We start from the raw sequence: 14,621 nt of genomic DNA, 5'->3' as shown, positions 1-14,621 counted from the left end.
CTACACAAGACACAATTCTCCACGCTCTAGACATTAGATGTGCTTTAGCATTCTACCTAGACAGAACAAAAATCACTGAGACTTTTCATCTCCACGACTGGACAATCAAAGGAATCCACAATATCAAAACAAAGACTTTCAAAATGGATCTCCAGTTGCATCCATCTATGCTATCAACAAAAAATAGAACCCCCAATAGGGATCAGAGCCCATTTGATGAGATCAGTATTGACCTCAACAGCCTTTTTGAATAACGTGCCAATCACAGAAATATTTTGAGCCGCCACTTGAGCTTCACAACACACATTCACGAATCACTGTGCAATAATGCAAAGCTCAGACTCAGATGCAATACTAGGCCTAACAAGTGCTAGCTTCAACTATGCATACAACTCTGAAGCCCACCCATCCATCCTCAGTAGGACAATGCTCCAATCATCTGAAGTGGAGCACCCACAGGGACAGCACTCAAAGATGAGAGGGTACATCTTGTACAGTGTGGCAAAATATCTTGTTCGCCTCAGTAGGCTCAGTCCTTTTTTAGCCTTGGAGACTCAGGTTTGGGGCAAGGCGAATCCTTATAGGTGGCACAGGGTCCTGCTACTTCTCTCCTCAGTCAGTCCCTTGTGCTTGTTTTCCTTCCCTTCTGGGGAGCAAATGCAGCCTCTCTACTGGGAAGGTCTGGTGTCTTGCTGCAAACAGCCTACTGGCAACTTCCCTGCTCCTCTCACTCCCTCACTCTTTTCCTCCTACCACCCAGGGGAGGGTTTAAAAAGGTCCCAAATAGTTGGAGTAAGCTGAACCTAATTGGTTCCCTAGCAACCCCTTTTCCAGCTGAACCTTATTGCCCCGTGGTTCTCTCTCCTCAATAGATAGGGAGGGGCCTTTTAATCCCCTGGGACTAATTACTACCCCCCATTTGTAGCTGTTTGTCCTGGGTTTACCACAACAGTAACTGAGGTTCTTCGAGATGTATGTCCCTGTAGGTACTCCACTACCCACCCTTCTCCCCTCTACTTTGGAGTTCACGTTAAAGACTCCATGGTAGAGAAAGAACTGAAGGGGTTGGGTTGTGTGCGTGATAGGTGAGGTGCCACCGGCACTGCAAGACAGCTACTGTGCACGCGTGCCCCGACCAGGCATTACTACCAAAAATCTCTGATCAGGTGTTGATGTGTCCTGGTGCTGTTGAAGTGGAGCACCCACAGGGACTCACATCTCAAAGAACTTCAGTTACTGCATAAGGTGAAAAGAAAAGGAGTACTTGTGGCACCTTAGAGACTAACAAATTTATTAGAGCATAAGCTTTCATGAGCTACAGCTCACTTCATCGGATGCATTTGGTGGAAAAAACAGAGGAGAGATTTACACACACACACACACACACACACACACACACACACACACACACACACACACACACACACACACAGAGAGAGAGAGAGAACATGAAACAATGGGTTTATCATACACACTGTAAGGAGAGTGATCACTTAAGATAAGCCATCACCAGCAGCAGGGGGGGGAAAGGAGGAAAACCTTTCATGGTGACAAGCAAGGTAGGCTAATTCCAGCAGTTAACAAGAATATCAGAGGAACAGTGGGGGGGGGGGGGGGGGGGAGAAATACCATGGGGAAATAGTTTTACTTTGTGTAATGACTCAGTAAAACTATTTCCCCATGGTATTTCTACCCCCCCCCCCCCCCCCCACTGTTCCTCTGATGTTCTTGTTAACTGCTGGAATTAGCCTACCTTGCTTGTCACCATGAAAGGTTTTCCTCCTTTCCACCCCCTGCTGCTGGTGATGGCTTATCTTAAGTGATCACTCTCCACTTACAGTGATCACTTACAGTGTGTATGATAAACCCATTGTTTCATGTTCTCTGTGTGTGTATATAAATCTCTCCTCTGTTTTTTCCACCAAATGCATCCGATGAAGTGAGCTGTAGCTCACGAAAGCTTATGCTCTAATAAATTTGTTAGTCTCTAAGGTGCCACAAGTACTCCTTTTCTTTTTGCGAATACAGACTAACACGGCTGCTACTCTGAAACCTGCATAAGGTGAGTAACCCTCTCTTTTTTTTTCTCTCCTTTTTTGCATTCATTAATCCATAATGGCTTTATTTAAAAAAAAAATGCAGTGAGATGTTAGTATAGACCATGGAGTGCCTTTTGTAATTAAAATAAAATAAATGGCAATTTAACAACATCTGAAATGTTTATTTTTGTGCTTTTTTACTTGCCTGGAATAGATATATTACAAACATTTCTAAAGCTCTCATCACCATGGTAAAATAATCTACAAAATTCAGTTATCAGACCTTATATGAGAGTTTGTCTAAAGCAAAGATATTTTCACACTTAAAATTTACCAACAACTCTTTCATAATGATGTCTTGCACAGAATTGTTGTCATGGCTCCATGCTACAAGTGATTGGTGCATTTATGTAGACTTCTGACATGAGATTTCCAAAGTGTTTTATATCCTGGCTCTAGTCTGTTCAAAGTTCCCTGAGCTGTATTGAATGCACCCGTGTTGTGACTGGAGTACAGGTATTGAAGGGTGTGTTCTGTTTAGGAAAGACAGAAATAAAGGCAAAGGTGGTGAAGTAGCATTGTATATCAATGATGAGGTAGACTGTAAAGCAGTGGTTCCCAAACTTGTTCCGCCGCTTGTACAGGGAAAGCCCTTGGCAGGCCGGGCCAGTTTGTTTACCTGCCGCTTCTGCAGGTTCGGCTGATCGCGGCTCCCAGTGGCCGCGGTTTGCTGCTCCAGGCCAATGGGAGCAGCTGGAAGTGGCGTGGGCCGAGGGAAATACTGTCCGCCGCTTCCATAGTCAGGAGTTGTAGACCAAGCTGGATGAACAAGCATCTCAGAGAGGTGATTAAGAAAAAGCAGAAAGTCTCCAAGGAGTGGAAGATGAGAGGGATCAGCAAAGAAAGCTACCTTATTGAGGTCAGAACATTTAGGGATAAAGTGAGAAAGGCCAAAAGCCATGTAGAGTTGGACCTTGCAAAGGGAATTAAAACCAATAGTAAAAGCCATATAAATAAGAAGAAAACAAAAAAAGAAGAAGTGGGACTGCTAAACACTGAGGATGGAGTGGAGGTTAAGGATAATCTAGGCATGGCCCAATATCTAAACAAATATTTTGCCTCAGTCTTTAATGAGGAGCTTAGGGATAATGGTAGGATGACAAATGGGAAGGAGGATATGGAGGTAGATATCACATCTGAGGTAGCAGCCAAACGTGAACATCTTAATGGGACTAAATCGGGGGGGCCCAGATGATCTTCAACCAAGAATATTAAAGGAACTGGCACATGAAATTGCAAGCCCATTAGCAAAAATGTGTAATGAATCTGTAAACTCAGGGGTTGTACCATATGACTGGAGAATTGCTAACATAGTTCCTATTTTTAAGAAAGGAAAAAAAAAAGTGATCCGGGTAACTACAAGCCTGTTAGTTTGACATCTGTTGTATACAAGGTCTTGGGAAAAAATTTGGAAGGAGAAAAGTACTTAAGAACATTGAGGTCAATGGCAATTGGGACAAAATACAACATGGTTTTACAAAAGGTAGATTGTCTCAAACCAACTTGATCTCCTTCTTTGAGAAGGTAACAGATTTTTTAGCCAAAGGAAATGCAGTGGATCTAATTTACCTCGATTTCGTTAAGGCGTTTGATTCGGTTCCACATGGGGAATTATTAGATAAATTGGAAAAGATGGGGATCAATATGAAAATTGAAAGGTGGATAAGGAACTGGTTAAAGGGGAGACTACAACGGGTCATACTGAAAGGTAAACTCTCAGTCTGGAAGAAGGTTACTAGTGGAGTTCCTCAGGGATCGGTTTTGGGACCAATCTTATTTAATCTTATTACTGACCTTGGCACAAAAAGTGGGAATGTGCTAATAAAGTTTGCGGATGACACAAAACTGGGAGGTATTACCAATACAGAGAAGGACCGGGATATCAAACAGGAAGATCTGGATGACCTTGTAAACTGGAGTAATAGTAATAGGATGAAATTTAATAGTGAAAAGTGCAAGGTCATGAATTTAGGGATTATCTGCCCCAGTATGAAAGTGCTACATTAATTATATGATGCTGTTTGCTAGGCAGTGATCTGTGTCTATACATGGGAGCAGATTTGTCAGATTCCGATGGCTCATTTAATATTTCAGTATTAACTTCAGCACTGCCATTCTGAAAGTGTTGCATTAACTAATGGGAACTTTCTTTTTTAGGTAGTGTCCTATGTGTTTCACACATAACAGCAGATTAAACAAGTTGTCAGGGCCTCATTTAATCTAAGATTGACATTTCTCCAAAATTGAATGTTTGCTTCAGCTGCTGTTATTTGCTGTCATTATTTTTTGTAAGGCACTGTATTTGCTTTTCATTTTTCATTTCCAATTTACATTGTTTCTTTAAAAACTAAGGGAAGTCACACTGGGAAAAAAACTGTTTAATGTAAATTAGATTTCTCTGTTCTAATTTAATAACATTGTCCTCCTACCAATACACATTTATGGTCAACAACCAAACTAACTACACCAATATAAAACTTTTACCTTTTTACTATTGTCTTTTACAACACACTGCTAACATCCAAGGTTTCAGAAACTGTCATGCATCTGTAACTAGGACCATACAGACAAGAGTTCTCGCCCACAGAACCCGCCAACCTGAAGCATATTCTCACCAGCAACTACACACCGCACCATAGTAACTCTAACTCAGGAACCAATCCACGCAACAAACCTCGATGCCAACTCTGCCCACATATCTACACCAGGGACACCATCACAGGACCTAACCAGATCAGCCACACCATCACTGGTTCATTCACCTGCACGTCCACCAATGTAATACACACCATCATGTGCCAGCAATGCCCCTCTGCTATGTACATCGGTGAAACTGGACAGTCCCTACCCAAAAGGATAAATGGACACAAATCAGATATTAGGAATGACAATATACAAAAACCTGTAGGAGAACACTTCAACTTCCCTGGACACACAATAGCAGATTTAAAGGTAGCTATCCTGCAGCAAAAAAACTTCAGGACCAGATTTCAAAGAGAAACTGATGAGCTTCAGTTCATTTGCAAATTTGACACCATCAGCTCAGGATTAAACAAAGACTGTGAATGGCTAGCCAACTACAAAAGCAGTTTCTCCTCCCTTGGTGTTCACACCTCATGAGGCTAGAAGAGGGCCTCATCCTCCCTGATTGAACTAACCTCGTTATCCCTAGCCTGATTCTTGCTTGCATATTTATACCTGCCTCTAGAAATTTCCACTGCATGCATCCAACGAAGTGGGTATTCACCCACGAAAGCTTATGCTCCAGTACATCTGTTAGTCTATAAGGTGCCACAGGACTCTTTGCCGCTTTTACAGACAAGAAGGACACACATGTTAAAGGTAGATGTTCTCCTTTTAAGATACACTTTTAGTTTTGGATTTCTTTGAAGAAAAGAGAACTACTTTTTACATGTGTCCTTCTTGTATAAACTACTATACTATTTTAACTCCAACAGTATATAAGAAGAGAAATAAAATTGTGGTTGTTGACCTTAACTGTGTGTTTGCTAGCTTTTCAGCATTTGAGGAACATGTTATTAAAGTAGAACAGAATAACCTTAACCAAGATTAAGCAAGGCTTTTTTTCTGTGTAGCCTTGCCTCTGACTAACTTATGTTTGTGGGTTTGTCAGACCACTAACAGTATTGATAATTACTTTTGTGGTTTACAGGTGTATTGGAACAGAACAGTATGTAATTGGCTTGTGTTTACTGCAGGGTCTGTGCATTACGTGAATGAAAAAGGAAAGACAAGCCATGCATTCAGCACAGACAGTCCAATCCAAAAGCTCCTGATCATGGAGAAGAGGGATGTTTTGGTGGTAATAACAGAGAACCTCCTGTTGTCCATGTACACAATAACTCTTGAAGGAGAAGCGGAGGAAATCATGAAGGTAGGTGAGGTAGGTTGAGGGTTAAGGTTTGGTGCTGCTGCGGTACAACATCAGTTTCTATAGATGTATATTTCCACTTTTACTTTTGCCAACTTTTTGTTGTGTGACAAATTCATTAAGGCCCACCTTTTATTTCTTGGACAAAACCTTTACGGAAATGCATGTTCCTCCCAAGGTTACTCCTGCGGGGATTCTGCGCCCCAAAATTAAAAATTCTGCAGATTTTGTTTGTCAAAATAAATTTGTTTGTCAAAATTCAATTGTTTTTGTAATTTATTTAAACTACAATAAAGAAAAAAAGCCACTTGGTAACTAATACCCTGCATTCCAGTTATAATCCTGGATTTTCATTTAAATTATATTACAGAACACCAAATGGCAAAAAAAAAATTTATTCTTATTTATATAATTTAGCCTGATTCTTGCTTGCATATTTATACCTGCCTCTGGAAATTTCCACTGCATGCATCCAACGAAGTGGGTATTTATGCTGGTAAAACACCCAGTGCCATTTATGTACAATGTTGATTCCTAGCACCCTTGTACACTGTTCAGCCTTACACCCAATCTTAGGGAGCCCTCAGCTCCTGAGGCAAGCAGGCAAGAGCGATCTTTCTCTGTTTGCTTCTTCTCTCTGCCTTTTTGTATCTTCTGTCTAGTGACATTAGCTTTCCAGCTCTTTTCCACCCATCAGTTAGGCACAGCTCTTCTTAATGAGGTTTGTTCTGCAGTAATTAATTGGAGCTGCAGTGACAGAGGGCTGGCTCAGGGGCTGTTGCCCAGCACTCTGTCACACCTTCCATTTCTTCATTCTTGCCCCCACCCTAACCCGTTCACCCCCATTTGTCCACTCATCTCTACTTTCTTGTCTCCTGTCTATTATCTGTCTACAGACACTGAACATATCCTTCCTTTTTCTGCAGGTCATAGATATGTGTACACACTTTGTGATGCAACAACCAACAAACATTTTAAAAATCCCAGTTTTTCTGCTAGGATGTTGTCAGGATGAACAAATGGCTTCAACTGTTCCCATTACTCTAATTTTTAGTACCATTTGAGCAAGGGTCTGATGGGGGAAGACAGGATTGTGGTGGCATTCTTAAAATCTCCACAATCTCAGCATCATGGTTGCTTCTATTAAAAATTAGTAGTTAACCACGATGATAGTTATATTGTCACCATATGTCACTAGCATTATCATTCCATTAAGAATGGGTGCAGTACATGCCTTTCTTAGAGCTCCTGTTTTTGTCTTCAGGATGATGATTTTGTGCTCATGTTACAACCACAAAGGCTAGAAATTTAAAAATAATAAAAATAAAATTAATGTAAAATTCTGCAGAAATTGATGGAGCTACTCATGAAGGGCTGCATAGGGTTCCACTTAAGAATGGCTTTATCCAACCCTGACATTCAGCCTGGCTACATGTTTAAAAAAACAGGGGTATTGATGTTGCAGTTCCTTTTTACCTCTTCTTTATTTAGAACAGCTTAATTCTGAGTAATGATGGTTCTGAAAAAAATTCCCCCCTCTCCCCGTGCCCCCCCCGCCCCGTTTCCATATTTTCAAATACCAGAACTTTGTAGGAGTTTGGAATCTTAATCCAATCCTGAATTTTATTTCTTATGCCAGTCTGTAGCTGGGTCTAGTTTTTAGACAAAGCTCCAAGACCTATCTCTTTGCACACACAGATTCATAGATGCTAAGGTCAGAAGGGACCATTCTGATCATCTAGTCCGACCTCCTGCACAGCGCAGGCCACAGAATCTCACCCACCCACTCCTATGAAAAACCTCACCCATGTCTGAGCTATTGAAGTCCTTAAATCATGGTTCAAAGACTTCAAGGAGCAGAGAAGCCTCCCTCAAGTCAACCATGCCCCATGCTACAGAGGAAGGCGAAAAACCTCTAGGGCCTCTCCAATCTGCCCTGGAGGAAAATTCCTTCCCAACCCCAAATATGGCAATCAGCTAAACCCTGAGCATATGGGCAAGATTCACCAGCCAGATACTACAGAAAATTCTTTCCTGGGTAACTCAGATCCCATCCATCTAATATCCCATCTCAGGGGATTTGGCCTATTTACCCTGAATATTTAAAGATCAATTACTTACCAAAATCCCATTATCCCATCATACCATCTCCTCCATAAACTTATCAAGTAGAATCTTAAAACCAGATAGATCTTTTGCCCCCATTGCTTCCCTTGGAAGGCTATTCCAAAACTTCACTCCTCTGATGGTTAAAAACCTTCGTCTGATTTCAAGTCTAAATCACGTCTCCTCAGCTGATCAAGTCCTAATTTCCAAGATGACTGGAAAACTTCTAACAAGGGGATTTTTTTCCTTTGGTCATTCTGTGTACTTGAATGTCTTGCTTTATGCCTTGCAAACACTCAGATACTTCAGTGATGGGTGCCAGATGGACAACTTTTAGCAAGGAGATTTAAGGATTAATTGTTAAAAACAAAACAACTCTCCCCCCCCCCAAATTTCCACTTTCTCTCCTTGTCTCTTCCTTCTCTTTACTTAGAATCATAGGATATTAGGGTTGGAAGAGACTTCAGGAGGTCATCTAGTCCAATCCCCTGCTCAAAACAGGACCAACATCAACTAACTCATCCCAGCCAAGGCTTTGTCAAGCCGGGCCTTAAAAACCTCTAAGGATGGAGATTCCACCACCTCCCTAGATAACCCATTCCAGTGCTTCACCACCCTCCTAGTGAAATAGTGTTTCCTAATATCCAGCCTAGACCTCCCCCACTGCAACTTGAGACCATTGCTTCTTATTCTGTCATCTGCCACCACTGAGAACTGCCGAGCTCCATCCTCTTTGGAACCCCCCTTCAAGTAGTTGAAGGCTGCTATCAAATCCCCCTTCACTCTTCTCTTCTGCGGACTAAATAACTCTCATTTCCTCAATCGCTCCTTGTAAGTCATGTGCTCCAGCCCCCTAATCATTTTTGTTGCCCTTCACTGGACTCTCTCCAATTTGTCCACATCTCTTCTGTAGTGGGGAGCCCAAAACTGGACGCAGTACTCCAGATGTGGCCTCACCAGTGTCAAATAGAGGGGAATAATCACTTCCCTCAATCTGCTGGCAACGCTCCTACTAGTACAGCCCAATATGCCTTTGGTCTTCTTGGCAACGAGGGCACACTGCTGACTCATATCCAGCGTCTCGTCCACTGCAATCTCCAGGTCCTTTTCTGCAGAACTGCTGCTTAGCCATTCGGTCCCCAGCCCGTAGCAGCACATGGGATTCTTCCTTCCTAACTGCAGGACTCTGCACTTGTCCTTGTTGAACCTCATCAGATTTCTTTTGGCCCAATCCTCCAATTTGTCTAGGTCACTCTGGACCCTATCCCAACCCTCCAGCATATCTACCTCTCCCCCAATCTTAGTGTTATCTACGAACTTGCTGAGAGTGCAATTAATCCCATCATCCAGATCATTAATAAAGATGTTGAACAAAACCGGCCCTGGGACTGACCCTTGGGACATGCCGCTTGATACCAGCTGCCAACTAGACATCGAGCCGTTGATCTCTACCCGTTGAGCCTGACAATCTAGCCAGCTTTCTATCCACCTTATAGTCCATTCATCCAATCCATACTTTTTTAACTTGCTGGCAAGAATACTGTGGGAGACCGTATCAAAAGCTTTGCTAAACCAATGGGCTTAAATTGCAGCAAGGGAGGTTTAGGGTAGACAGTAGCAAAAACTTTCTAACTGTCAGGGTGGTTAAGCACTGGAATAAATTGCCTAGGGAAGCTGTGGAATCTCCATCATTGGAGATCTTTAAGAGCAGGTTACACGAACACCTGTGAGGAATGGTCTAGATCAGGGGTGAGCAAACTTTTTGGCCTGAGGGCCACATCACGTTTCCAAAATTGTATGGAGGGCCAGTTAGGGGTGAACCCGGGGAACTACTTCTGTCCCTGGCAACATCATGGAGGAGGTCCTCAAAGAATCCATTTTGAAGCACTTGGAGGTGAGGAAGATGATCTGGAATAGTCAACATGGATTCACCACTGGCAAGTCATGCTTGACCAACCTAATTGCCTTATATGATGAGATAACCCACTCTGTGGATATGGGGAAAGCAGTGGATGTGATATATCTTGACTTTAGCAAAACTTTTGATATGGTCTCCCACAGTATTCTTGCCAGCAAGTTAAAGAAATATGGATTGGGTGAATGGACTGTAAGTGGGGTTATTAGTCTGCAGAAGAGAAGAGTGAGGGGGGATTTGATAGCAACCTTCAACTACTTGAAGGGGGTTCCAAAGAGGATGGAGCTTGTCTGTTCTCAGTGATGGCAGATGACAGAACAAGGAGCAATGATCTCAAATGGCAGTGGGGGAGGTCTAGGTTGGATATTAGGGAAAAACTATTTCACTAGGAGGGTGGTGAAGCACTGGAATGGGTTACCTAGGGAGGTGGTGGAATCTCCATCCTTAGAGGTTTTTAAGGCCCGGCTTGACGAAGCCTTGGCTGGGATGAGTTAGTTGGTGTTGGTCCTGCTTTGAGCAGGGGATTGGAGTAGATGACCTCCTGAGATCTCTTCCAACCCTAATATTCTATGATTTTATGATTCTATGATTCTTGTCTTCAGAGGTTAAGAACAATTTTTCTCCCTCCTCCTCGTAACAACCTTGTATGTACTTGAAAACTGTTATGGCCCCATCAATCTTCTCTTTTCCAAACCAAACAAACTCAATTTTTTCAGTCTTCCCTCATAGTTCATGTTTTCTAGACCTTTAATCATTTTTGTTGCTCTTTTCTGGACTGTCTCCAATTTGTCCACATCTTTCTGAAATGTGGCACCCAGAACTGGACTCAATATTTCAGCAGAGGCTTAATCAACGTGGAGTAGACTGGAAGAATTACTTCTCATGTCTTGCTTACAATACTCCTGCAAATACATCTCAGAATGTTTTTTTTTTTTTTTTTTTTTTTTTTTTTTTTTTTTTTTTTTTTTTTTTTTTTTTGCAACAGTGTAACGCCATTGACTCATATTTAGCTTGTGATCCTCTGTGACCCCCACATCCCTTTCTGCAGTACTCCTTCCTAGGCAGTCATTTCCCATTTTGTATGTGTGCAACTGTTCCTTCCTAAATGTAGTACTTTGCATTTGTCCCTATTGAATTTCATCCTATTTACTTGAATTCTCCAGTTTGTCCAGATCATTCTGAATTTTAATCCTATCCTCCAAAGCACTAGCAACCCTCCCAGCTTGGTATCATCTGCAGACTTTATAAGTGTACTCTCTATGCCATTATCTAAATCATTGATGAAGATATTGAACAGAACTGGACTCAGAATTGATCCCTGCGGGACCTCACTTGATATGCCCTTCCGGCATGACTGTGAACCACTGATAGCTACTCTCCGGGAATGGTTTTCCAGCCAGTTATGCACCCACCTTGTAGCAGCTCCATCGAGGTTGCATTTCCCTAGTTTGTTTATGAGAAGGTAATGTGAGACAGTATCAAAAGCCTTACTAAAGTCAAGATATACCACATCTACCACTTCCCCCCCATCCACAACGCTTACCCTGTCAAAGAAAGCTATCAGGTTGGTTTGACATGATTTGTTCTTGACAAATCTATGCTGACTGTTTTGCACTTATCTCATTATCTTCTAGATGTTTGCAAATTGATTGCTTAATTATTTGCTCCATTATCTTTCCAGGTACAGAAGTAAAGATGACTGGTCTGTAATTCCCTGGGTTGTCCTTATTTCCCTTTTTATAGATTGGCAGTATATTTTCCCTTTTCTAGTCATCTGGAATCTCTCCTGTCTTCCATGACTTTTTAAAGATAATCGCTAATGGCTCAGATATCTTCTCAGTCAGCTCCTTGAGTACTCTAGGATGCATTTCATCAGGCCCTGGTGACTTGAAGACATCTAACTTGTCTAAGTAATTTTTAACTTGTTCTTTCCCTATTTTAGCCTCTGATTCTCCCTCATTTTCACTGACGTTCATTATGTTAGATGTCCAATCACCAGCAACCTTCTCAGTGAAAACCGAAATCAAGTCATTAAGGACCTCTGCCATTTCCACATTTTCTGTTATTATTTCCCCACCCCCTCATTGAGTAATGGTTCTGCCCTGTCCTTGATTTTCCTCATGTTTCTGATGTGTTTGTAGAATGTTTTCTTGTTACCCTTTATGTCTCCAGCTGGTTTGATCTTGGTTTGTGCCTTAGCCTTTCTGATTTTGTCCCTACATACTTGTGTTATTTGGTTATATTGATCCTTTGTAATTTGACCTAGTTTCCACTATTTGTAGGACTCTTTTTTGATTTTTAGATCATTGAAGATCTCCTGGTTAAGCCAGGGTGGTCTCTTGCCATACTTCCTATCTTTCCTATGCAGTGGGATAATTTGCTCTTGTGCCCTTAATAATGTCTCTTTGAAAAACTGCCAACTGTCTTTCCCCTTAGACTTGCTTCCCATGGGATTTTACGTATCAACTTCCTGAGTTTGCTGAAGTCTGCCTTCTTGAAATCCATTGTCTTTATTGTGCTGTTCTCCCTCCTACCATTCCTTAGAATCATGAACTCTTTCATTTCATGATCACTTTCACCCAAGCTGCCTTCCACTTTCCAATTCTCAACCAGTTCCTCCCTATTTGTCAAAGTCAATCTAGAACAGCCTCTCCCCTAGTATCTTTCTCCGCCTTCTGAAATAAAAAAATGTCTCCAATATATTCCAAGAACTTTTTGGATAATTTGTGCCTTGCTGTGTTGTTTTCCCAACAGATGTCTGAGTAGTTGAAGTCCCCCATCACCACCAAGTCCTGTGCTTTGGATGATTGTATTAGTTGTTTTAAAAAAAAAAAAAAAAAAAAAGCTTCACCCACCTCTTCTTCCTGGTTAGGAGGTCTGTAGTATGAGGCTCTCCCTAATGAACAAAAGAGGAAAAGGCCAGGATGGGGCAAAAGAGGGAAGCACAAAGAAGGGGAACTATTAAAGGGAATTGGCTAAGCATTGCTGAAGGCATTTAAAGGTGACTTTCAGTGGAAACCAGAATTGGTTTTGTGACCTTTTTTGCTGCTTTATGGCTTTGTCTACATCAGAGTTTTGCCCCAATTCCAGTCACAGATATAATGGCACTTGTGCAACCCTGCCCCTCAGTGCAGATGGTTAGATGGTAAACTGTATCCTACTTTCGAGCAGGAGTAAACTCAGACAGATCTGTTATTTGTAGTGGTGGAGCTTACTCCTCTTTGAAACACCAGGGGAAGCTCCACCAGTACAAATAGAAGCCTTGCCAGTCTAAACTGCAAGTGTTGCACCTGTACAGCTACACTAGTGGCTGGAATCAGAGCAGAGTCTCAGTATAGACAAAGCCTTAGCTAATGGCAAGATTGTTGATACTTAACAATAATCTGTATCTTTGTTAAAATATGGGTCTACCACATCTCAAATATGCAACTACCTGACCTCTTTAGTAATATGTACCTTTTCCCCTGCCCTCTGTTTCTCAGTTTGAACTGCAAATACAGTAGCACCCAAACAGTTCAGGATCTCATTCTGATAGACTTATAATTGTGACATTCTGTACCTTGTGGGAGCATACTGTAACTCCCATATTGCACATTTTCATATAAATCGTGATTTTGCATATAAAGCATGCTTGGTAAGGTATTAGGGGAAGTGTCTTTTAGCAGATCATGACATTTTTCTGTTCATATGTGTATATCATATCATATATGAAGTTATGAGAATTGTGTTTTATGGTGGTCACTGAAGCCCTGTCTACAATGGCAAGTTTCTGCACAGTAAAGCAGTTTTCTGCATTTTAACTCCTGAGGTGTACACACTGCCTAGCCACTTAGTGTGCAGAAACTGCGCAGTTGCAGCGCTGTAAAAAAAACACCCCAATGAGAGGCATACGGGTTTCTGTGCTGGGAGTACAGTGCTGCAGTGCCAGTGTAGACACCCTGATTGATTACAGTGCTGTGATTGGGCTCCAGGAGGTGTCCTACAATGCCTGTTGTTGCCTCTCTGGTCATCGATTTGAACTCTACTGCCCTGCCCTCAGGTGACCAATCATCATCCCCACCCCATACATTCCTTTGGAATTTTGAAAGACCCATTCCTGTTTGCTTGGTGATGCGTGGAGTGGTCTAAGCACATCTTTCCAGGTGGCCATGCCTGCTCCATGCACCAGGCGATCTGCCACTTGGAGCAATGCCGAACTGCTGGACCTCATCGGCATTTGGGGAGAGGAGGCTGTCCAGTCCCAGCTGCGCTCCACCCATAGGAATTATGATACCTACAGACAGATTTCAACAGTCATTTTGCGCTTGCTCAGCATGTTGTTGAACCACCCCTTGCTGCTGTCAAGTTGCCCGGTGTATCGCTTCATAAGCCATGGTATTAAGGGGTAGGCAGGGTCTCCCAGGATCACAATGGGCATTTCAACTTCTGCTACGGTGATTTTCTGTGCAGGAAGGAAGTCCCTGCTTGCAGCTTCCTGAATAGGCCCGTGTTCTGAAAGATGCATGCATCATATACCTTTCCTGACCAGCCTGCGTTAATGTCTGTGAAACACCCACGGGGATCCACAAGCTCCCGGAGAACCATTGAGAAATACCCCTTGCAATTAATG

At 42.2% G+C, this 14,621-nt stretch overlaps 1 protein-coding gene across 11 annotated transcripts in view; it reads left to right on the top strand.

The window, feature by feature from the left end:
* IFT140 (intraflagellar transport 140) overlaps positions 1 to 14,621 on the top strand; it is a 250,730-nt gene that overhangs the window by 41,820 nt on the left and 194,289 nt on the right. For 6 of the 11 annotated variants that reach the window (XM_038420185.2, XM_038420186.2, XM_038420187.2 and 3 more), the window contains one exon: positions 5,819 to 6,003. The exons of 2 other annotated variants lie outside the window; for them this stretch is intronic. In XM_038420185.2, coding sequence (XP_038276113.1) covers positions 5,819 to 6,003 — 185 coding nt within the window. The remainder of the gene's footprint in view (positions 1 to 5,818; positions 6,004 to 14,621) is intronic. 3 more of the 11 variants (XM_043494327.1, XM_038420191.2, XM_038420193.2) reach the window with 1 other exon arrangement.

Source organism: Dermochelys coriacea, chromosome 10 (genome assembly GCF_009764565.3).
Source record: "Dermochelys coriacea isolate rDerCor1 chromosome 10, rDerCor1.pri.v4, whole genome shotgun sequence".
In the NCBI taxonomy this organism is placed as follows: domain Eukaryota; kingdom Metazoa; phylum Chordata; order Testudines; family Dermochelyidae; genus Dermochelys; species Dermochelys coriacea.
Note: the sequence above shows the minus strand (reverse complement) of the source record. Positions and strands in the feature narration are given on the sequence as shown.